We start from the raw sequence: 23133 nt of genomic DNA on the forward strand, positions 1-23133 counted from the left end.
CCTGGGAAATGGCAGTCACCACAAAGAGGCTTTGGAAGGCACTTATAAAGGGTTTCCTGGAATATTGGAAAGGACCAAATAGAAAGCCTGATTTCAGAAAATCCGTAAGGGCTCAACCTCCCATCTCATCTCCTTGTCCTTAGGATACTCAGCACCCCATCCTGTCTCCATAGGACCCAGTGTCCCATACTGTCCCCATAGGACCCGGCACCCCATCCTATCCCCATAGGACCTGGCTCCCCATCCTATCCCCATAGTACTGAGTCCCCCATCCTGTCCCAAGGAGGACTTAGTTTCCTATCTTGTTTCCAGGGCAACCCATCTCTTCATCCCTTCCCCTGGAGGGCCTGGTCTTACTGTGGGTTTTGTTTCAGGGTTCCCATGTGACTCAGTGGCCGGGCATTTACCTGCTCCAGTGGCAGATTCACAGTCCCTCTGAGAGTGTGGCCTGCAGTCTCCCTGGCATGGATGATGTCCTGACAGCTCTACACAGCCCTGGCACCAAGTGCAAGCTGCTGTACTACTGTGAGGTGCTGGCGTCTGAAGACTTTAGGTAGGGGAGGCCTCCCATCAGCACTGGGGGGGGGGGGTTGTCTGCTTCTGTGTCTGTTGGTTGTTTATGCAGTGGCCTGGGTCGCCCTCTTCTGAGATGGGCATCAGCAGCCCTCTATAAGAACACAGAGGGCTCCTTTGCATTAGAAAGCTGCTCAAGCTTTCTTGAAAGCTGGGCTGGTGGTGGCGCACACTTTTAATCTTAGCACCCAGGAGGCAGAGGCGGGTGGATCTCTGTGAGTTCGAGGCTAGCCTGCCTTACAGAGTTCAGGACAGCCAGAGCTACACAAAGAAACCCTATCTCGAAACAAACAAAGAAATGGGAGAGAGAGAGAGAGAGAGAGAGAGAGAGAGAGAGAGAGAGAGAGAGATGCTCAAATACTGAGCCTTCATCCTTTGTACAGAACCTCCCTCATGCCCTTCAAGGATCTCAGTGACTGGGCCAGGAGGGAAGAGAAGGGACTCTTATCACTTGGGCCACATTTCAGGCCTAGAATTCCTCAGAGTTTGTACCTATCCTAAAATATTTTACTACAGTGCCTCACAGATAACTGTCTGTAGGTTGCTATAGTAAGACTCCTCCCTCAGATTCCTAGTTGCCTTGTCTCTGAGGAGACAAGTCCCGTCACCTCCCTGAGATTCAGGGAGTCCAACTGTTAGGTGGACCCACTGGGGATACGGTTCACTGAGCACACAGTAGGCCCTCAGAAGGGAAGCAGGCAGCCTGGAGATGGAGCAGGCAAGGTCTTAAATTTCTCCCTGCCCCCAGCCCCCCTTGCATTTCATTTTAATTTTATATTTGTTTCGAGTCAGGGTCTCATGAAACAGAGGTTGACTTTGAACTCACTGTGTGGCTGAGGAAGCTCTTGACCCCCTGTTGCCTCTACCTCCTGAGCGCCGGGATCATGCGTGTGCATCACCGCACCCGGCTTCGTGTGGTACCGGGATCAAACCCAGGCTTCCACGCCTGCCAGGCAAGCACTTTACCAACGGAACTATGCCCAGTCCCTTCCGTTTTACTCGTAAAGAATGGCTGTAGCTACATGTGGCAGCCTGTAATCCTAGCACTCAAGAGCTGAGACAGGAGGGTCCCACACTGGAGGCTAGCCTGGGCTACATAGTAAGACGCTATCCCACAAAACCAAAGGAAGCTAGAACGTTCTTTCAGGCCAGCTCTGATCGGACATCTGTAGTAAGGTTAATTAGACAGAAGATGCACCCTGGTAGCTCAGGCTGACCCGGAACTCATGACCCGCCTGCTTCTGCCTCTTGATTGCTGGGCTTGAGGACTTGTGGCTCTATGCTTTGTTTTGACCAGAGAGAAAGAGCCTGGAACTGAGACATTCCCAGGCTGTGTGTTTTCTGCTCCATGCTACTCAGGGCAGCTCCTCACAGCTGTGCTGGGCTTTGAGAAGTAGGTGCAGGGGGCTGGTAGTTCATCTTTGCTCGTTAGGACGTCACTGGTTTCCCCCTCTGCTTTGGTTAGCCCCTTGTGGAGGTTAGTAGTCTTGAGGAAGGAGTCTTGGGGCCTCATTTGCAGTATTAACACATTTATTTGTTTGTTTGTTTGTTTTTTCGGGACAGGGTTTCTCTGTGTAGCCTTGACTGTCCTGGACTCGCTTTGTAGACCAGGCTGGCCTCGAACTCACAGTGTTCCGCCTGCCTCTGCCTCCCGAGTGCTGGGATTAAAGGCGTGCGCCACCACACCCGGCCAGTATTAACACCTTTGGCCGGGGAGATAATTTAGGGCGTACACGTTTCCTCCTCCAGGGGCTCCATGTCCAGCCTGGAATCCTGTGCCAGCCGCTTCTCTCAGCTCAGCGCCACCACCTCATCCTCTTCCTCTGGCCAGTCCCACAGTGGCTCAATGGTGTCCAGATAGCTGGCGGGGGGCCTGCTGGCAGCCCACGTGCTTCTGGCATCAGGCAGCGTTAAGGATGAGAAGGAAGCGGGTCCAGTCATCTGGGACCATGCTGGGTGCAGACGATGCCACAGCTGAGGTGTGGGGACCGCGCAGCAGGGATCCAGCTTTCTACCTGTGTGCTGAGGGAGCCTCATTTCATGACCCTAGAGGGGACAAAGACAGTCTCTCTACTTTTGACTTTCTTTTAAAAGCCGAGACCTCAAGGATTACTCCACTTCCTGGCTCCTGGCTCTGGAGTTTAGGAAGGACCAGGGCTGGGCCCTTCTCACCACTTGCTCTGCCTCTCACAGGTTGGCTGCCTCCTCAGGGAAGCCTTTTCTACCACAGGATCGTCACCCCTCGGTGCCCTCCCCCGAACTCCCGGGAGAGTGTACAAGGGAACTTCTCTTCCACAAAATTCCAGGCCACTTCTAAGAAACACTCCTTAGCCTGCGGGGGCTGGGTCCGTTCTGAACCAATCACAGTTGCAGGGGCATATTAATCTGGACCAATCACTGTGAGTTGGTGGTGGAGGGGGTAGTGTAGTGACTGGCCAGTCTGAATTACAGGAACATTTCTGGGGCCAATCACGTGCTTTGAGAAGGGCAAGATAGACTGAAGGAGTACTGGGGGGCGGGAGGGGGGCGGGGCGGTGAAGACGGCGGGGAGGGGCATGGGGGGCAATGGATGACAGGGTAGATGGTCGCCTTAGCGTTTATCATTTAACTGTGACTGACTGAGCGCTGTCCAAGTAGCTGTGATGGGAGAGTCAGGGCTCTGCTTTCTGCAGGAAACAACCCACCGTGGACTGGGCTATGGGCTGTTTCCCTCCAGAGGTGTCTTTTTTCCCCAGGCGCTGCTCCTTTTTTTTTTTTTTTTTTTCCCTGAGACGGATTTTTTGAGACTTGGCTGTCCTGGACTCGCTTTGTAGACCAGGCTGACCTCGAACTCACATCGATTCGCCTGCCTCTGCCTCCTGAGTGCTGGGATTAAAGGCGTGAGCCACCACACCCGGCTATAAATTCTTTTTAACAAAATCTAACTAAACCCCATTATCTCTGAGTGACAAGGACACTCGCTGTCAGTCCAAGAGAACTTAGCTCAAGTGTGGTTGGATCCAGATCGCAACATGGTGCTGGGAAATGCCCTAGGGATGGAAGTGGTTGTCTCTGTCTCTGTGGAGTTGCTCTGACTCAGGGACTGTCTCCAAGATTGACACGACTTATTCAGCCACTCCATGGAAAAGTAGTAGGTCTTCTTGGAGACCAAGGACTTATCTCTTCATTTCCTGGATCCCCAGAAGGGGAGAGGTCACGGTTTGGTGACTTCCGGCCAGTGGCAGCCTTCCTTTGGTGTTTTTGTGTTTTGCCTAGAGAGTGGCTTAAAGCTTGAGGCACCGCACATAGAAATCAGGATTTCTGGTTTTCCTTAGCTCACACTGGTTTTCACCCCTACCAACCAGCACTGACCCTCCCCCTCCCCTCCGCCCCCACTGCCCTGTTTTTCTGCCTAACTGAAGCTCTGTCCACAGCCTCAGCTCCAGCCTGGCCCAGAAGTTCCTTACTGCTCTTCTCTGTCAGCCTCCCTTAGAGATGGGATCATTTCTGCAGGCTGAGGGGTGGTAGCTGACTATGGGGCCAGGGGAGCAAACATGGACTTCATGGAGTGGTCTGGAGGGAAGGGGCCTTGAAGGGAGAGCCTTCCATTGGTGGAAATCCAGTTCTTCCCTGTTCGCTCTTCAGGAATGGCAATGGAACACAGGACTGCAGCAGCGTGTGTGTGTGTGTGTGTGTGTGTGTGTGCGCGCGCGCGCGCATTCATCCTCCTGAGACACTGAAAACCAGTTGTCTCCAAGTCACCAAGAGCAATTGGTGATATTTTTCAATGATCCTTATAATTTTGATTATTGTTATTGTTGTTTTTAAATTTTTTACTTAGTTTTATTTTACGTGCATTGGTATGTAGGTGTCAGATGCCTTGGAACTGGAGTTACAGACAGTCGTGAGCTGCCATGTGGGTGCTGGGAATTGAACCCAGGTCCTTTGGAAGAGCAGGCAGTGCTCTTAACCACTGAGCCATCTCTCCAACTATTGTTAATTATTTTAATTATTTGCTGCTGTTGCAGCGCCGAGGCTCAAACCCAGACCTTTTTCGTGCTAGGCAACCACTACTACCGAGCCACATGTAAGGCCCACTTCTGTGGTGGTTGTTTTTTCTTTTTTTAAAAATTCTTTTGAGACAGGGTTTCTCTGTGTAGCCTTGGCTGGACGTGCTTTGTAGACCAGGCTGGCCTCAAACTCACAGAGATCCACCTGTCTCTGCCTCCCTAGTGCTGGGATTCGGTTGTTTTGTTTTTGTTTTTTGACGTGGGTTTCATGTATCTCGGCCTTGCACTCTACTGTAAGGCTAAGAATGACTCTGAAATCCTGATGCTTCTGCTTTTAAAATGTTGGCATTGCTGGTGTGTGCCATCACACCCACTACATGCAGTGCTGGGAGCTGAACTCAGGGCTTCATACGTGCTGGGCAAGCATTCTACCACTGTGCCCCCGCCTCCTTCCCACCCCATCTCAGTGATTTTTTTTGTTTGTTTGTTTTTAAGATTTATTTATTATTATGTATATAGTGCTCTGTCTGCATGTACACCTGCATGCCAGAGAGGGCATCAGATCACATCGTAGATGGTTGTGAGCCACCTTATGGTTGCTGGGAATTGAACTCAGGACCTTTGGAAGAGCAGGCGGCGCTCTTAACCACTGAGCCATCTCTCCAGCCCTGTTTGTTTATTTTCAAGACAGGGTTTCTCTGTGTAGCCTTGGCTGCCCTGGACTCACTTTGTAGAACAGGCTGGCCTCGAAGTCATGAAGACCCGCCTGCCTCTGCCTCCCGAGCACTGGGATTAAAGGCCCGGCTCATCTCAGTGATCTTTAAATGATTTTATATCTTAACTCTCAATCCAAAACTTTGACTCTAGAAGTGCTTTGGGGGAAAGCTGTCTGGAGGCCTTTGCGCATTTACCCTTCAGACACAGGGAAAAACAGAGAGCAGCGGGGTCTTGGGGGGCTTCTCTCTCCCTACCCCCAACCTGTGAGCAATGAGAATTCCTTGGTTCTTTTTTTGGGGTAATGGAAAGGAGTCTCATTGCAGGTATGGCTGGGTATAGTAGTGGCACCCACTGCGTCCTCGTACACGGGCACTTGGGAAAGCCAGCAATTAAATGTAGTGCAAGGGTTCTGGGGAGATGGCTCAGCTGGTTAAATGGCTGTTCCACAAGCATGAAGACTTGAGTTTGAATCCCCACCACCCATAAAAAAAAAGCCAGGTGCACACTGGTGTGGACACAGGAGGATGCCTGGGATGCAATAAGTCTGTATAGCTGAACTGCTGAGCTCCAGGTTCAATGAGAGACCCTAACTCAAAAAAACTAAGGTGGAGAGCAAATGAAGACTCCTGACACCAATTCATACAGGCACACACATGTACCACACACACATGCACAGGCACACACATGTACCACACACACATGCACAAAATAACCCACAGACGGGCCCACCAAGCTTGTGGCCTTTCCATTCCTTACACCCCAGGGCAGACATCTGCGTGGTGTGGGTTTTTTTTTCTTCCACTTTGTTCATTAGTTCACTGTGGCCAGATCAGAGCATCCTACAGCAATACGACTCTAGTCTTGAGACCCCAGCCTTTCTTTCTTTCACTAGCTGTGAAACCTTGTTCAGGTGACTCGACTTCTCTGTGCCTCACTGTCCCCATCTGTAAAATGGGGACAGCAGTGCCTACCTCACCAGGTGACTGTGGGACAAACGAGAACGTGGCTGGAGAGGCCTCCAGGTAGAGAATGCACTGAGTAAGTGGTGGTGCACTCGGGGGAGCCATTGGAATTGGGGGAGTTTGAGGTGGTAGATGGCTTTCTACCGGAGAACCCCCGGCCATTCCCTGTGATTCTGAAAAACTAATCGTTCAGCAAGAACCATCTCCTCCTTTTCAATGAGCTTGAGAAACAGGGTGATTGCCTGATCCTGTGATCTGACAGACGCATTAAACACTTTATATTGAATATCTGTCTGCTGTCCACTTCCTAGAACCTGGTCTAGTTCCAGAATTCCTCAGCTGTAGTCAGGTGTGATGGGAGCACACCTGTAATCCCAGCTCCTGTGTGTAGGAGTCCTCAAACGTTGGCTCAAGACACCCCAAAACCAAGTTCTCACCACAAAGGCAATTTATTTGCCCCAGAGGCACAGAGGGCACGGATAAGGTACAAAGGCAGGAGACCAAGGAGGAGGAGAATGGAACAAAGGGGGGGGGAGAGGGGACGGGAGAGGCGGAAGGGAGGGGGGAAGGCAGGGGGGACAACAAAGGGCTGTCTCTGAATAGAGAGGAGACAGATGTGGCACATAGGCAAATGGCGGTTTATAAAGGTAAAAGGGGAAACAACCCTGTGTTAGGAAGAGTTGGTCTGTTTTAATCGGTCATGTTAATTAGGTGAGCCAAAGGGGGCTTTGGTTGCTGGGCCTCAATACTTTGATAGCTGGACCCTGGTAGTCAGCTGAGGAGGAGGAAGTGGCCAAATAAGGGAATGGACCTCAGTGGCTGGCTTTAGGAGTGGTTTTTAGCAAGGCAGAGGGAATGTGGGAGAAGGGCCAGGCCTGCTGGAGCCATGGTCACCACACTCAAGCTGGCCAGAGTCCCTTCACTGGGACCTGGAGCTAGGTGGATCTCCAAGAATTTGAGGACATTCTGGTCTGTGTAATGAGTTCCAGGCCAGTTTGGGCTGCAAAGTGAGCCTCTGTTTCAAACAAACAAACAGACAAATAAACAAACAACTGGAAACAAAACAAAACAAAAAACCCAAACCTGAGAAAATTTCAGCTGATATTTCTGAGGGTCTAGCTTTCACTTAGCTTTCTGCCTCAGAAAGAACCCAAGGAGCCAGGCGGTGATGGCTCACGCCTTTAATCCCAGCACTCGGGAGGCAGATACATGTGAACCTCTGTGAGTTCAAGGTCAGCCTGGTCTACAGAGCAAGTCCAGGACATGCCAGGCTACACAGAGAAATCCTGTCTTGAAAGAAAGAAAGAAAGAAAGAAAGAAAGAAAGAAAGAAAGAGAAAGAGCCCAAGGCTCGGCCTTTCCCCCTCAGGGCTAAGCAGGGGGTGCTGGTTACTGGTGGAATTCATCCTATGCTGGGACTGCCACGTGGAAGAGTGAGGGAGGAAGGTTGGTTCCTCTGTGCAACCACCTGAAGGCCACTTATCTAGAACTCAGCCGTCAGCACCTAAACAAGGTGGACAGTTCCCACCTGCTGCCAGTGCAAGCATTTACTCTCACGTTCATTTATCACTTACTATTCACTCAGTCACTCACTCATTTATTCACTCATCCATCCACCCATCCATCCATCCACCCACCCATCCATCCATCCACCCACTCATCCACCCACACACCCATCCATCCACCCATCCATCCATCCATCCACCCATCCATCCACCCATCCATCCATCCATCCACCCATCCATCCATCCATCCATCCATCCATCCATCCATCCACCCATCCACCCACCCATCCATCCACCCACCCATCCATCCATCCACCCACCCATCCATCCACCCACTCATCCACCCACCCACCCACCCATCCACCCATCCATCCATCCATCCATCCATCCATCCATCCATCCATCCACCCACCCATCCACCCACCCACCCATCCATCCATCCACCCACCCATCCATCCACCCATCCATCCATCCATCCATCCACCCACTCATCCATCCATCCATCCACCCACTCATCCATCCATCCACCCATCTATCCATCGACTCATTTATCCACTTGTTCGCTCCTTCATTCACTGCTGTTCGCCCATGAATTCCTCTGCAGCCAGGGAGAAAGATGTACCAGAGGAAGACAAATCCCAGGAGGGCATAGGCTGTGCTCAGGGCTGAGCTGCTGGCCCTGCTGACGTCTTCCTCGGTCCTCAACCCTCCCCTGGGGCCTCCTCTGGGGTCCTGGGGGCCAGAGAGAGTGAAACCTGTTCCAGTCTCCCTGTGGCCCAGAGCTGCTCCGGGAGTGCTACGTCGGGGACATCGGGGGACTGTCCTGGGAAAAGCAGCCGCTGTGGGAGTTTGGGCAGCCACAGCTGCCTGGAGGCGAGGGTGGTTGCTGCCAGGGAGACAGAGTTGGCTGGGGTTGACTACTCCCCAGCTGTTCCAGATCTTGCTGGGCCTACCAAGATGGTAAACAGGAAACACAATATGAAGCTCTCCAGCTGTTTTCTGGATTCTAGTCCCTTCCCCCCTAACCTCCCTCCCCTGCCCCCCCCCACCCGACTGCCCCAAGACATGAACTCCTTTGAGAGCCTATATAAGCCATGGACACACACACACACACACAGGTCTAATTTCCATATCAGACTTTTACATATGGCAATTGGCCTTGGGCAGTGATGGTGTCCTCTTGTGACAGGATGCCTTTTCCCTTTCATTCTCTTCAGCACTTTTTGGGGCCACCTCCTTCCTAAACCACCCATCTGGGTTCTGCTGGGGTGGACCAGCTACACACAGGACTGTAATGAGAAGAAATGGGACTGAGCCAGGCATGGTGGCATACACCTGTAATCCTAGCATTGGAAAGCTGGGGCAAGAGCATCATGAGTTTGAAGGCAGTCTGGGCTACCTATCAGGATACTATCTCAACAAAAATAAACAAACAAAAACAAAAAGCCAGGCACAGTGGTTCGCTGAGAAAGAGTATTTGTAAGTTCAAGGCCAGCCTGGGATACATTACAATTACTAGGGCAGCCAGACCTTGTCTCAACAAAACACGGTTTAAAAGGAGGACTAGGTGTTGGAGAGGCAAAAACAGAATTCTTTTTTTTTTTTTTTAAATTTAAGATTTATTTATTATATACACAGTGTTCTGCCTGCATGTATGCCTGTGGGCCAGAAGAGGGCACCAGATCTCATTATAGATGGTTGTGAGCCACCAAGTGATTTGCTGGGAATTGGAACTCAGGACCTCTGGAAGAGCAGATAGTGCTCTTAACCTCTGAGCCACCTCTCCAGCCCCCAAAGACAGAATTCTTTGGCACATCCAAAAGCATCCTGCAGACCCACAGAGAGGTTCACATGGCTTAGCTTACCCAGGTCATTTAGCCAGGATCCCAGAACATGCCGTGACATCCCCTCTTCACAGCCTCCTACGTTCCTCTGGGTCTGTCTGCCAAGCTGGCACACAGTCCTGCCACTCTCTCAGCTCAGCTGCCAGAACACGGGAGACCAAAACGACATGTCGTTTTCACGAGGCAGCTGCCGCCATGACACCCCTCACTCCTCCACCAGGGATTCTTTCTTTAGCCTTAGGGTCCTCTTCTCGTACCCGTGAGATTACACTTGGGATAAGTTAGAAAGCTGTAACTGTGGAGCACGCTAGTGCAAGATACTCTGACCTGCAGCCAGGCCTGAGGGCTGTTCTTAGGGCTAGGCCAGAGTGGATCCCAGGTACCCAACCTAACATCTCTAGTGCCTCTGCCTGCATCTCCTCTCTTCAGCTTAGACTGGCCTGGCGATCAGTTTTATCTAGGGGAGGGCAGCAGCGTGTGGTTCCGAGTGGGAGCTCTCTCACCCTCCTTCCCTCCCTTTCTCAGATCCATCCCCACCTTGACCTGAGCTAGGTTCCTGGAGCATGAGGCACTGTGTGAAGCTAGCCCACACTGACAACCACTACCGCAGGCCACGCAGCCCCAGCCTGCTCTCAGCTGATGAGGGATACAGGTGGTCCCAGCTCAGGGCACCCATTTCAAGGACCAGTGTCTCACTTGGAAATGTCTTGCCTAGAGTGCACAGACAGGCCACAGGGCCCATTCTTAATGCACCCAGAAAACGTGTGTTTAAAAAAAAAAAAAACTGTAGCCCAGATTTGGCAAAGTCTGCACGCTGCTTGAATCATTGAGAAATGGTAGTTTTAAAAATAAACAGCAGTTGTTTGGGCTGGTGGGTTTTGGGAGTGGAGTGTTACAACAGTATTGTGTAGCGACTTTAGCAGACCCAGGAAGTAAACGCAGATGACACGATTCATAGTGTCTGGTCCACTGAGCCATCTGCAGGTTGAGCAGGGAACTTGACCCCTGCATGTTGGTGACTGCTTGCCAGTCCTGGGGGGGGGGGGGCAGTGATTCTGTGCTGCTGCTGCCTTTGAGTCACCTATACTATATGAGTAACTCCAATAAACTCACTGTTCACTCAGCGAGGCTTGGGGGGAGTCCTTCCTTCTGTCTGTTAGTGTTGGCCTGCCTGGCATAAATGCCGGTTCGCATCTTCCCAGGAAAGTGTGTTTGGAAAGCCCCGCTCCACTCACAGACGCCACTCACATACTGTGCCATGGGGAACCTTTGGGGCCCTTTCTGGAATCCCTTGGTGGCCCAGAAGTGATAAGCTCTGATGCACACTAGGTAAGGGCAGGTCACAGACAGGGTAGCTGGTGCTGGCTGGGAGGTTGAGGGAGGCATGCAGATCAAAGGGAAGGGAAGAATGTCACTACGCGGTCACATCAAGTCACTGCCCCGAGTGACAGCAAATGTGTCTTGTGTGCTCTTTTCTAAAGAGAAACCAAGAATTTGGAGTGCTGACTTTAAACATGAACAACTGACTTAAATTGCATGGATGTGGGTGTGGCTCTGTTGACGGAGTGCTTGCCTACCACGCGCAGAACACTGGGTTTAATTCTTAGCACTACATAAACTGGCTGTGGTGGTTCATGCCTGCCCTCCTGGAACTCAGGGGGTGGAGGTAGAAGGATTAGGAGTTTAAGATCATGGTCAACTGGGGCTGGAGAGATAGCTCAGCAGTTAAGAGCACTGACTGCTCTTCCAAAGGACCCGGGTTCAATTCCCAGCACCCACATGGCGGCTCACAACTGTCTGTAACTCCAAGATCTGACACCTCCACAAAGACATACATGAAGGCAAAACGCTGGTGCACATAAAATAAAAAATAAATAATAATAAAAAAAGATCATCCTCAACTATATAGCAAAATTGAGGCCAGTTTAGGCTTCATGAAGTCCGGTCTTGACCAAACCAAACCAAACCACTCCTACCAATATGAAATGTCCCCCATTGGCTCATATTTTAATAGCTGGTTCCTAGTTGATGGAACCTTGGGAAGGTTTAGGAGGTGTGTCATTGCAATGATACAATTCCCAGCACACACATACCCCCCCCCCACCTGCTTGGTGGTTGTGGATCAAAATGTGATCTCTCAACTGTTCTTCCTTCACTCTGACATCATGGGCTCTAACCCTCTGAAATCATAAGCCAAATTAAACACGTTCTCTTTGTAAGTTGCCTGAGTCACAGTGTTTTATTGCAGCAACAGACCAGTAACTAAGACAAAAGTAGGTACCAGGAAATAGGCTATTTTTGCGATAGGTCTGACTGTGCTATTTTTGGAGGAATGTCGAAAACTCTGGGACTGTGGACTAAGAAAGCAGTTGACCGCTATAAGCAGGACTCAATGGGCCATCCTATTTGGAGCTTGGAGGACAGCAATGCCTGAAGCAATGTGGACTGTGAAGGCTTAGATCAAGGCCCTCCAGAAAAAAGAGATACTAGCAAGTGGGCTAGAGACCACACATGTAATATTTTAGCAAAGACTCGCTGTCCTTTGCCCTTGTCCTAAGAATTTTCCTGAGAATGAATTGAAAAACAATGGAGTGATTTCTTTGGTATAGGAGATATCTTTTTTTTTTTTTTTTTTTTTTTGGTTTTTTGAGACAGGGTTTCTCTGTGTAGCCTTGGCTGTCCTGGACTCGCTCTGTAGACCAGGCTGGCCTCGAACTCACAGCGATCCGCCTGCCTCTGCCTCCCGAGTGCTGGGATTAAAGGCGTGCGCTACCACGCCCAGCTAGGAGATATCTTTCTTTCTATTTATTTTGGTTTTTTCCTGTTTTTTGTTTTGTTTTGTTGTTTTTTTAGTCAGGGTTTCTCTGTGTATCCCTGGCCATCTTGAGCTTGCTCTGTAGAGCAGGCTGGCCTCGATCGCACAGAGATCTGTCTGCCTCTGCCTTCCAAATGCTGGGATTACAGGTGTACACCTTCCTTCCTTTTTTCTTTTTGAGTCAAGCTTTCTCTGGGTAGCTCTGGCTGTCCTGGAATTCTCTCTGTAGACCAGACTGTCCTCAAACTCAGAGATTTGCCTGCCTGTGCCTCTAAGTGCTGGAATTAAAGGCATACACCACCACCGTCCTGCTTATTGATTTTAATACAGCCTAATATAGACTCTGTTGTGTGGTTGTTAGCAATGACTCTTATGCAGGTCTAGAATGAAAAAGGGCAATGGGGCAGGGCGGGGGGGGGGAGGGCGAGGGGAAGAAATACAAAATGTACGGTTTGAGGAGAAAAGGAGCACCAGGAGACAATGTTGGGGCCGAGATACAAGGAGAGGCATGATGAGAAACGGAACAAAGGATGGGGTGCTCTCAGGGCAGGGCCCCACTTAACTACACTTCTGACTTGTAAAAAAAAAAGGGCTGAGAAATCTGCTAAAAAGCATCAATAAAGGAAAGTATCTGCAAATGTGACATAAGGGCACCACGTTGTCCCAAGTGGGCAATCAAACTCAGCAGTGTGGCCCATGCGCTTCTGGCTTCAGAGGCATGAAGGGTACACAAACAAAGGGGTTTGGGAAGCTTCCTCCGTGGTCAAGGGGAGTCACGAAGGCCAGGCGTGTGGAAGGGGTGGGGGTCCCTGCATGGAAGGCTCTGCCAGGCCATTGCATGGAGCTGTGACAGCGAAGTCTGGACTGCACTGGAGACTACAAGGTATTAGAGGTGCCAGAGGCATAAGGCACCCGCCAAGGACAGCTGCACACAGGGACCCAGGCCAAGAAAGAGAAGTCTGTTGTAGGCAGACAAGCCGGAAGGACACGGAGATCTGAAAAGCCCTCAGACAGCAGACACCGAGCTGCAGGATTTAGCGTCTGCCATGCCAGGGTTCCGTCTTGCTTTGGCTCAGCAGTTCCTCACAATGTGCCTATTCCTGACTTTTGGAATGGCGATATATATACCGTGCCATTGCGTGGTGGACCCACATCACTTGCCTTTTTATTTTTCGTGCGGTTAAGATTAAGAGAGTGCCTTGAGTCTCGGAGAAGACTTTGGACTTTGAAACAGCGTTGAGTCTATGAAACAATATGGGACTTTTGAAGCTGGAACAAGTGCATTTTGTACTGATACGGCCACAAGCCTATGGGGAGCAGGGGTGTGGTGGTTTCAGGGAGATTAGCTTTCACAGGCTCATAGCTTCAGTTGGTGGACTGTTGGGTAGGATGAGGAACCTTGAAGGGAGGTGTATCGCTGGGGGTGACATTTTTTGTTTTTGTTTCGTTTTGAAAGGGTTTTACTATGTAGCCTTGGCTGTCCTGGACTTGCTTTGTAGACCAGGCTGGCCTCCAACCCACAGAGATCCACCTGCCTCTGCCTCCTTGAGTATCGGGGTTAAAGGCACGTGCCACCACACCCAGCTTTGGGAGTAAGTTTTGAGGTGCTTTCAGCCGTTCCTTTGCTTCACCATCATGGATTCTACCTCTCTGAAACCATAAGTCAAATTAAATGCCCACCTCCCCTCCCCCCCCCTTTTTTTTTAAATAAATTGCCTGGGTCATGTTTTATCACAGCAATAGAAAAGCAACTAGGACAACCAGCTATGGAAAATGGTCAGGGCCAATCAAATCCCTTCCTTCAAAGTGTGGCCTAGCCTGAAGAACCAGCATTGCCTGGAGCTTGCAGGTACACAGACCTCGGTTGGACTCAGAGCACTGTCCTCAGGTGGCCTTGTGCCTGGCCAAACTTGTGCAGCATTGGGTTAACAGAGCACTGGGAGCTGGCTCAGGTCCCCAGGAGAAGCAGCTGCCCAGGACTCAACCGTCACACGCCCCCTGGTGGCTCGTTTTAGTATTCCAATTTATTCAAGTGTTAGAAAGCTCCGTTAGGGAGCAGGACAAAAAATAAAAGGTCTGTAAACATGGCGACTTCCTTCCCTTCCCATCCCTTATGAGGAGCTTCCTGTGACAGGATGCAGGATTCTACATGGCAATCCAGCGATGAGGCTGCAAAAAAGGCGGTGTGCCGTGGCTGGGCTGGGGGTATGTCTCTCTACTCCACCCCTGCGCGAGCGGCCCAGGAGTGGCTATTCCTGTTGTGGCCGGGCTACTGAGTTTCCATTTCCTAGCGGCCTCCTGGGAGTCTTTGGCAGTGGCCAGACCCTTGTGGGGTCTGGGCCGGTGGGCCTCTTGGGCAGCAGACACAGGCAGGCAGGGAAGCAGGTGAAGGTTCTTCAGAGCTCCGTCCGTATTGCTGGGGTGGCATGAGCCACAGCATGGGGACAGATGGGGAACGGCCAGGCAAGGGGGCAGGGCGTGCAGCATCCAGGCCAGTGGTCTCACAACCTTCCCTGTAAAAGTGAGGAGCAGGCACAAGATTATCCGGAACATGCCACTGGGGCAGCCCAGGTCTCCGTCAGTCCTTGAAGGGGTTGCAAGTTTCTTCTGTTTGCTCCTTCTCCGCAGCCAGCGGGTCCCCATTCATCTCCTGCAGCGGGTGGTACACATAGTGCCCATCCAGGTGTCGGTTCCTCTCTGCCCTGGAGCCCAGGAGCAAGGACGCGTTGACTACAGTGCTGATCAACAGCAGGAAAATTAGGATGAGGGTAAGTGCCAGCCACGTGGTCCTGGGACAGAAAAGAGGGACTTGAGTTGGGGGACAGAGGAGCAGTCTTGGGGCAGCCAGAACCCACAATGAGGAATGCTGAGCCCAGTGAGCTGGGTGGGGCCTGGGGCACACAGAAGTCAAGCAGGGAACAGGAGAGACATTCTTTAATAGTTGGGGTTGTTGTTGTTATTTGTTTTTGAGACAGGGTTTTTCTGTGTAGACCAGCCTGTCCTCGAACTGACAGAGATCCGGCCGCCTGTAGAAAGTGAGCCATGACCCTGTTTGCAGCTGGGTTACCTTCAAGGGCTGGAGACCTACAGCCCCACCATCCCCACCCCCACTTCTAGTGTGAACATTACTCAGATGTCACTAATGTATTTTTGCAGAACTGGGAATTAAACCTGGGACCTGTGCATACTATGGCAAATGCTCTACCACTAAGCTACATCCCTAGGCAAATCTTTTACCTTGTTTGTAACAAGGTCTCACTAAGTTGCCCAGGTTGGTCTTGAGCTCAATGTGTGGCTCAAGCTGGCTTTGAATTTGCTATCTTTCTGCTTCAGCCTCCTGAAGTAGCTAGGACAACAGGCTTGTGTCAGAAGGCCGCGCTCAAGAACCTGTCTGTCTCTCTCTGTCTGTCCATCTATCTAGCTATCGTCTTATGTATCCCAGGTTGGCGTTAGACTCCCTGATGACCTTAAACTTCTAATCCTCCTGCCTCCACCTCCCGAGTGTTGGAACTATTAAGCATGGCTTATGAATGCTAGGCAAGCAATCTGCCCACTGAGCTACAACCCCAGCTTCATGGTCCTTTCCATGAGCCCTGACTGTGGAGGATGGAGCTGTGGGACCCAGGAAGCAGGAGAAGGAAGCAATGATAACACAAAGCCTGAACACACAGAAGAGTCCAGAAGTGAGGCTGGTCCTGTCTTTACAGCCCTGCTCCAGAGGCCAGGGAGGTCAAGCCCACAGCGTGCCACCTTTGACTCCCACTGGGCAGTGGCCCTGGGGTCCTTCTCACTCACTCCTGGATGCCAGCTTCACTGGTGACTGTCCCTGAGCTTACAAATAGAGGAACACATGCAACTTCCTGGCCGGTGCCTGGACAGATGGCATGCCTCATGGATGGGGTGTGGGGGCTCAGCCTCTGCCGAAACACCTACCTGGTAAAAGAGGCCAGCTCTCCTGCCCTCGGTGTGACCTCAGTTGGCTGGAGACACTGCTTCACTGCAAGACACCAGGGCAGAAGGGTTGGGGAGGGTCTGCCTACCCGAGACCTGCCCCAAGGGTTTGAGGAGGCCCAGTACCTTGGGAGACACTGCAGTTGCCAGTCTGGGGGTCGCAGGGACACTGGTGCTCACACTGGCAAGGCCTCTGGCAACCTGGCCCATACCAGCCTAGAGGACACTCTGTGGAGAGGAGATAGTGGCAGGTGGGCCTCACCTTGGGTGGCACGGCCTCCTGTTTGGAGGACAGCCTGGCTCCTGGATGTGTCCAGGGCCATGCTGAAGGAATGCCCCCGAATACATGAGGCCAGCCCTTGAAGATTCAACCCAGCTGCAGACAGGGTGGTGGTTCAGTTTCTTGAGTGTTTGTCTGATATGCACAAGGGCCAGGTTTGATTCCCAGCACCCTATAAGCTGGGCATAGTGGCATATGCTTATCATCCCAGCACTTGGGAGGTGGCAGCAGGAAACAGGTGCTCAAGGCCATCCCTGGCTACCTAGTGAGTTAGGAAACAGTCCAGGCTGCATAAGACCCTGTCTCAAATAAAAAACAAGTACACCACCTTAACTTTAGGTGGGTTCTAGAGCTGACGACCTTAAAAGGATGAAGAGACAGTGAAAGGAGTGACACTACTACCCTGTTTTCGAGACAGGGTTTCTCCGTGTAGCCTTGGCTGTCCTGGACTCACTTTGTAGACCAGGCTGGCCTCGAACTCACAGCGATCCACCTGCCTCTGCCTCCCTGAGTACTGGGAGTAGAGGCATGCACACCACAGCACCAGGCTGTTTTCCAGGTGTCAAGGACTTTGGTGGATCTCCCTCAGGGGTGTGGCCACACCTAGGTTTTTGCTATTGGTCCTTGGAATAGAGCGGGACAATGCTGAAATCTGGCCTCCTCCTTGGTGGGAATTTCCCAGCAGACCCAGGGAAAACATACAGAGATTCGCATGGAAGATGAGAAGGTGCTCTGAAGACAACTCCCAGAGATGAAGGCATCATAACAGCCGCACACAGCCAGGCCACCTTCCCCAATAGCTTCTGCAAGCCACTGGCAGCTCTCACCTTCACTGCAGTTGGATCCTGTCCACCCAGCGTCACAGCGGCAGCCAGCTGCCAAAGCAAGACCATGGAGGCCAGGTAAGGGCAAAGGCAGGTTTGGCCTGAGAGAGCTGGGGTCCCCCATCAGAGCACCACCCTCCTTGTGGGCTCCCCACTCACTCTCTGTGCACATCCCATGCTGGCTGCAGTTGGAGGGGCCACAGTCCAGCTCGCTGCAGGCGGCACCCCGCCAGAAGTGGCTGGTGCATTCACAACGGCCATCCACGCAGGTCCCGTGCCCACTGCAATCGGGTGGCTGGCAGCGGGGCTCGTGCACACACACCACAGTGGACACTCGGCGGGGACAGCGCCATTCGTTGTTGTCCTGGCTGTGGGGGATTCGTTGTGAAGAGAGACTTTGGCCTTGGTTCCAGCTGGTCTCTTAAGCCCCTGCTGTAGCCAATGCAGGCTGCTCCGGCTGGCCTCCACCTCCACGTGCCCACGTGTGTGCATGTGCATATGGAGACAGGACAACTTTAGGTGCCCACCATTTAAATTCGTATTTTATTTATCTCTCTCTGGCCTGGACCTTGCCAAGTAGGCGAGGCTGTCTGACCAGAAGGTCAGGGGTCACCCACTTCTTCCTCCACAACAGGGGGATTACAAGCATGTGCTGCTCACATCTGGCTTTTTATGTGGGTTTTGGAGCTTGAACTCAGGCTCTCTGCTTCCAAGGCAAGTACTTTTCCTACTGAGCTACAGCTCCAGCCTCTCCATTTATAGGAACTCCCCACTGCATACACTGTGCCTTCTGGTGAAGGGCCCCTCAAACCAGGCCAGCCATTTCCTTAGCTCTTACTTTACCATCCTTAAGGTGTTCTTTCCTGACCCTTATCCCAAGTTTCCAGGCATGGGCCATGCAGCACCATGAGAAAAGGGATGTTGGCTCTTCTGCTTACTTTTGGATACTTAGGGCCTGGTGCACAGTGGGGTCTCAGTAATGACTGAGTCAGAGTTGGAGGCAGAGACAGCGAGGTGGCGCACGCCTTTAATCCCAGCACTCGGCTGTGAGTTCGAGGCCAGCCTGGTCTACAGAGTGAGTCCAGGACAGCCAAGGCTATTCAGAGAAACCCTTTCTCGAGAGAACACACACAGACACACAGACACACATACACACATGAAGAGAGCTGAAGGCAGGGCAGGCTTCGCTTCTCACACCAGTGGCTCAGGTGCCCTTACCAGTGATCCGAGGGGTAACTGGCCAGGGTCCCGTTGAGCACAAAGGTGGCAGAGCCACCTCCATCGAGGTTGATGGCGTTGACCACGTCTTCTCGCAGCAGGAACTTTGCCATGTCCCATAGGTTGAGGCTGTGCAGAGGGGGTTATGTAGCTGAGTCCCCCATGGGCTCTGGCTTAACTGTCTCCCGTAACTGCCAGTAGGTAGATACTATCACTCCCATTGGGGCAGAACAAACTTCCAAAATGGCCTGAAAGTTGTCTTGTCCCACCAACTACCCAAGAAACTACTGGAAGGTGTGGGCAACTGAGTACAAACATCCTTCAGGATTCCTGGGACTCACCCACGCTGCTCCGTCTGTCCATCGGCATGGAAGAGTACGAGCTGCCCCTTACGGTCGTGACCCACGGCTGTCCTGGCTGACATCACGTTCACAAATTTGCTGAAAGAACCTGAAGGAGAAGGAGCCTAGCTGGTTACCCAGCCCTCCGGGGCTCTCTATGCTCTCCCACTTTCTCTCTCTTTTGATGGTGCTGGGGACGGAACCCGGCACCTAATGCATGCAAGGCAGGTGCTGGGTCACTGAGGCACATCCCATCCCCACCTTCGGTGAGCCTCCATATCTCAGCCAGAAACCTCTTCATGTGACCTCGGCCTCCAGAGGAAACCCCTGTGTTGCTAGAACGGCACCTGCAGGCCTTGCCCAAGGTCCCAGACCTCACCTTGACTGTTCCCCTTCACCCAGCATCTACTCCCTGCCGAAGGGACTTGCACTCTGCACTCTGCCTGGGAACCATACGCCTCTGCCCCGAGTCCTTCTCATAGCTTGTTCCTTTGATCCAAAGTCTTGCCAGTCTCCTTCCCCCTAACTCTATACCCTGAATAGCCAGAGGCTCCCAGGACCATGGCATCCTTTTCCACCTCAGGATTTTGCACTCTGGAGGTGCATGTGTGTACGCACATGCCTGTGGAGGTCTGAGGACAACCTTGGAAGTTGGTCCTCAGGCCCCTTCCACCTTCTGTTTGAGACAGGGTCTCTTGCTAGCCTGAAATGTTGCCATGGTCATCTGGCTAGTCGGAGATCCACCGATGTCAGGGCCTCCCAACTCACCATCCGTGGGCACCCTGGCAAGTGGCCTTTTGTGTGTTTTCTGGGGCTTGAACTCAGGTCCTCACACTTTCAAGGCAAACACTTCACTGACAAAGCCAACTCACTGGCCCACCCCCAAATGGCTCTTAATCTTGAGCATGCGTGAGAGTCACCAGGGGAGTGCCTGCGCACTCAAGCTGTTAGGACTTAACCAGAGGTTCCTGGATGGGAGGCCTAAGGTGGGTGGACTCATGTCCTGCATGTATTATAAGCTCCTAGGCCGTGTGGAAGTCACTGGGCCACAAATCTGCACACCTGTGCACCTGTTCCCTGCCTGCACCCTTTCTCCTAGTTCTTTCCACTTTGGCACTTGTCAGTTCTTTCCAGTACTTTCCTTCTTATACATTCTACATAAGACTGAATTCCTAGCTGGGCGTGGTGGTGCACACCTTTAATCCCAGCACTCAGGAGGCAGAGGCAGGTGGATCACTGTGAGTTAGAGGCCAGCCTGGTCTACAAAGTGAGCCTATGACAGCCAAGGCTACATAGAGAAACCTTGTCTTGAAAAAACAAACAAACAATCCCCCCCCAAAAACCCCTGAATCCCCATGACTCCCACCATAGCACTAAGCACTAAACAGTTGCTCAGTAAATGTTTGGGAGCACTGATGAACACCCCACTCATACTGTTCCTGGGCCTCAAGAAAGCTGACACTGAGGCCAGGAAGGTGGCTCAGTGGGTAGTGTCTCCCATCACATGTTACAGCCTGAGTTCAATGCTTGGGACTCACATGGTGGAAGGACAGAACCAGTTGTCCCCTGACCCTCCCACACACACCATGGCATCTGTGCTCCCAAAGCGAATAAATCAAGACATAGTAATAATAAAAAGGAAAGGGTGTCTCCCTCTCCTGACCTGTCTCCTGCGTCTCATCACACTCGGCGGCTTGGCTCTCGTTGATGTAGATGCTTCCATTGCGGATGAGCCACACAACCCCGCTCAGCAGCTGCACGAATGGGTTTGCAGTGTCCAGCACCTCCTCTTCAGACAGGTACCTGGAGGCGGGGAGGCAGGAGGCTCACTCACCGGCAGAGACAGCTCTGTGCAGCAAGCTGCTCTTTCTTCAGCTTCCTGAATGACCCACTAACTAGCAGCCATTAGACTCCCCTGCGCTGGCTGCTTAAGCAAAAGCCAACCAGCCAAGCCTGTGTCAGCACTAGCCGTCTGGAATGCTCCGCAGACACTTCGAAAACTGCTCCTGATTGCTCAGGTTCCTAAGGCACAGCCTCAACCCGGCCTGTTTGAAACAGTTCGTGCCAGATTGCCTGCAACTATCCCTGGAAGGAAAGCATATCCTCCTGATAATCAAGCAGGACTTTGCTGGCAGATGCTCTCCTGTGTGCAACAAGAGAACCTTCTTTCTTCTCCTGCCATCTTTAGTAACACGTGCTGACCTCATACTACAAAGAGGTATCAGTGAGCTACAAATGGGCAGAATAGGCAGCAGCGAGGCAGTTAACAGGTAGGAAGATGGGCTGGATAGATAGCTCAATGGGTAAAAGCCTTCCCACTCAAGCATGAGGACCAGAGTTCAAATCCTCAGCACCCATGTAAAAGCGGGGTGACACAGCACACATCTGTAACCCTAAGCACTGGCAGTAGGGGTGATGGGCAGAGGGAAGCAGGAGGATTCCTGGGGTTTGCTGCCCAGATAGTCTAACCAATTCAGACCTTATGTCAGAAAATAAGACGAACAGTAGAAGACTAGAAGATACTAGAAATCAAACTCTGGCAACCACGTGGGCCCACACAGAGGCACACACCTTTAAAAGAGGGTGGTGGTGGTGGTGGGGAGACCATCAGGATAACTGAGACAGTGGCCATGGCAACAAGAAGCTGGACAGTCTGAAAGGGGAGCCCAAGAGAGTAACAGGGGAGATAGGAAAGTGTGGAAAGCATCAAACACTGGGGTGGAAGGGCCTAGCCAGAGCATAGAAACCACAGGCACTGGCCATTGGAAGAACTTTTAGGATCTGTGACAACCTAAGATCCACAGTTGCAGCATTGGCTGCTGTTTAAGGATAAAGAACCAGCTACCTGGGCAGCCCAGAAACAGCAACCAGGGACTGCTAAGAGCTGGGCAAAGCACACTTCCCAGGCTTGGCAAAAAAACCACCTCTTGCAAGAGACCTGGGTTTCTAGATGGCGCTAACCTTCTGCTCCTCCGGCTGGCAGTCACCACAGGCTGCTGTCAAATTTCTAGAGAAACAGAAACTGCCAAAGCCAAACTCCTTGCCTACCTAGGATTTCTATTCAGGACAGCAAAAGGCCTCCAGGGAGCAGTCTGGGGTTGCAACATAAACTATACTATCTATTTTCGCTGAAAACGAAATGCTTGCTGTCTCTAATACTAGGGAAAGTTTGCAAAGGCACAAACCGTGTATTCATGCTCACGGTCGCCTCCCCAGGGCCCCCCACACAGCCTGATCACAAGCAAGTGACACATGAGTAAACTTTAAGGAAGGTGTCAGCGCCCCCCGCTTTGAAGATGAATGATTTGGAAGCTTGATTGTGACCTGGGCACAGAGGCGTAGCTCTAAAGGAGCATCAGAGACCCTCTGCCCTCTACACCCCCGGGGCTCCCCGCCTTCTCACCCGGTAACTAAGGTCCCGTCGCGGCGGATCCCGAACTGCGCGTTCTGCAGCCCCCCAGAGCTGCTCACCAGCCGTCCGTCGCTCACCACGTTCCCCAAGCACTCGCCAGTGGCCACCCGGAAGAAGCCACCGTTCTGGGCGACACGGCAACCGGCCGGGACGGCTGTGTCCTCCACGGTGGCGCGGCGCCTCTGCGCGCAGCCTCCGGGTCCCCCGGGCTCCAGCACCGAGAAAGTGCGCAGGGGCTCGGCGACCCTCGTTAGGTGGCCGGCCACCGCGCGGCCCTCGAAGTGCGACACAAACGTGCGCACGGCCGCGCGGTGGCTGGCGCCGGGGGTCGTGGGCGGCGGAGGCCAGCTCTCTTGCTCTGGGCTGCCGGCGTGCACCCGGGCGCAGTCCCGCGAGGGACGTCTGCGCGCCGGTGGGTAAGGCAGCAGCAGGTCATCGTCGCGGGAAACCCTGCGGGGACGGGGCGACCGTGAGCTCAGAGGGCTGTGCCCGAGAGCACGCAGGGCAGGGGGACCCCAGCCGGGCTGGCCTCCGCAGCTGCACTCACCCCACGCCCAGGCTGCACCACGCCACCCCAAGCAAGCCGAGCAGCGCGGATAGGAAGAGCAGCCCGCGCCTCCTGGGCGCCGCCATATTGGATTGGGGCTCCGGTCACGTGGGCCCGCCGCACGTGACTCCAGTTTTCAGGTACCAAGGACTTGGA

At 52.5% G+C, this 23133-nt stretch overlaps 2 protein-coding genes across 2 annotated transcripts in view; one reads left to right on the plus strand and one right to left on the minus strand.

The window, feature by feature from the left end:
• The window catches only part of SEC14L5 (SEC14 like lipid binding 5), a 42304-nt gene extending 39222 nt beyond the window's left edge, over window positions 1–3082 (plus strand). The window contains exons 15-16 of the mRNA XM_084763861.1: window positions 375–553; window positions 2323–3082. Coding sequence (XP_084619987.1) covers window positions 375–553; window positions 2323–2434 — 291 coding nt within the window. The 3' untranslated portion in view covers window positions 2435–3082. The remainder of the gene's footprint in view (window positions 1–374; window positions 554–2322) is intronic.
• Window positions 3083–14410: 11328 nt separating this feature from the next.
• Window positions 14411–23133, minus strand: NAGPA (N-acetylglucosamine-1-phosphodiester alpha-N-acetylglucosaminidase). The gene is made up of 10 exons (XM_084760988.1): window positions 22978–23133; window positions 22422–22880; window positions 20682–20821; window positions 19019–19127; window positions 18678–18806; window positions 17619–17827; window positions 17463–17510; window positions 16482–16583; window positions 16338–16401; window positions 14411–15193 (listed from the first exon to the last, which is right to left on the minus strand). The coding sequence occupies exons 1-10, from the start codon at window positions 23061–23063 to the stop codon at window positions 14983–14985; spliced, it is 1557 nt and encodes a 518-aa protein (XP_084617114.1). The 5' UTR covers window positions 23064–23133; the 3' UTR covers window positions 14411–14982.

The sequence above is a fragment of the Acomys minous genome, assembly GCF_964271855.1.
Source record: "Acomys minous genome assembly, chromosome: 16".
Lineage (NCBI taxonomy): Eukaryota > Metazoa > Chordata > Mammalia > Rodentia > Muridae > Acomys > Acomys minous.

Excerpts from the sequence above, each read along its gene's own strand:
- NAGPA (XM_084760988.1), bottom strand. The coding sequence starts at position 23,063 with ATGGCGGCGCCCAGGAGGCGCGGGCTGCTCTTCCTATCCGCGCTGCTC. Across the intron at positions 20,822-22,421 it reads GACGGGACCTTAGTTACCGG|GTACCTGTCTGAAGAGGAGG; the intron begins GTGAGAAGGCGG and ends CCCCGCCTCCAG. Across the intron at positions 19,128-20,681 it reads TGATGAGACGCAGGAGACAG|GTTCTTTCAGCAAATTTGTG; the intron begins GTCAGGAGAGGG and ends CTTCTCCTTCAG.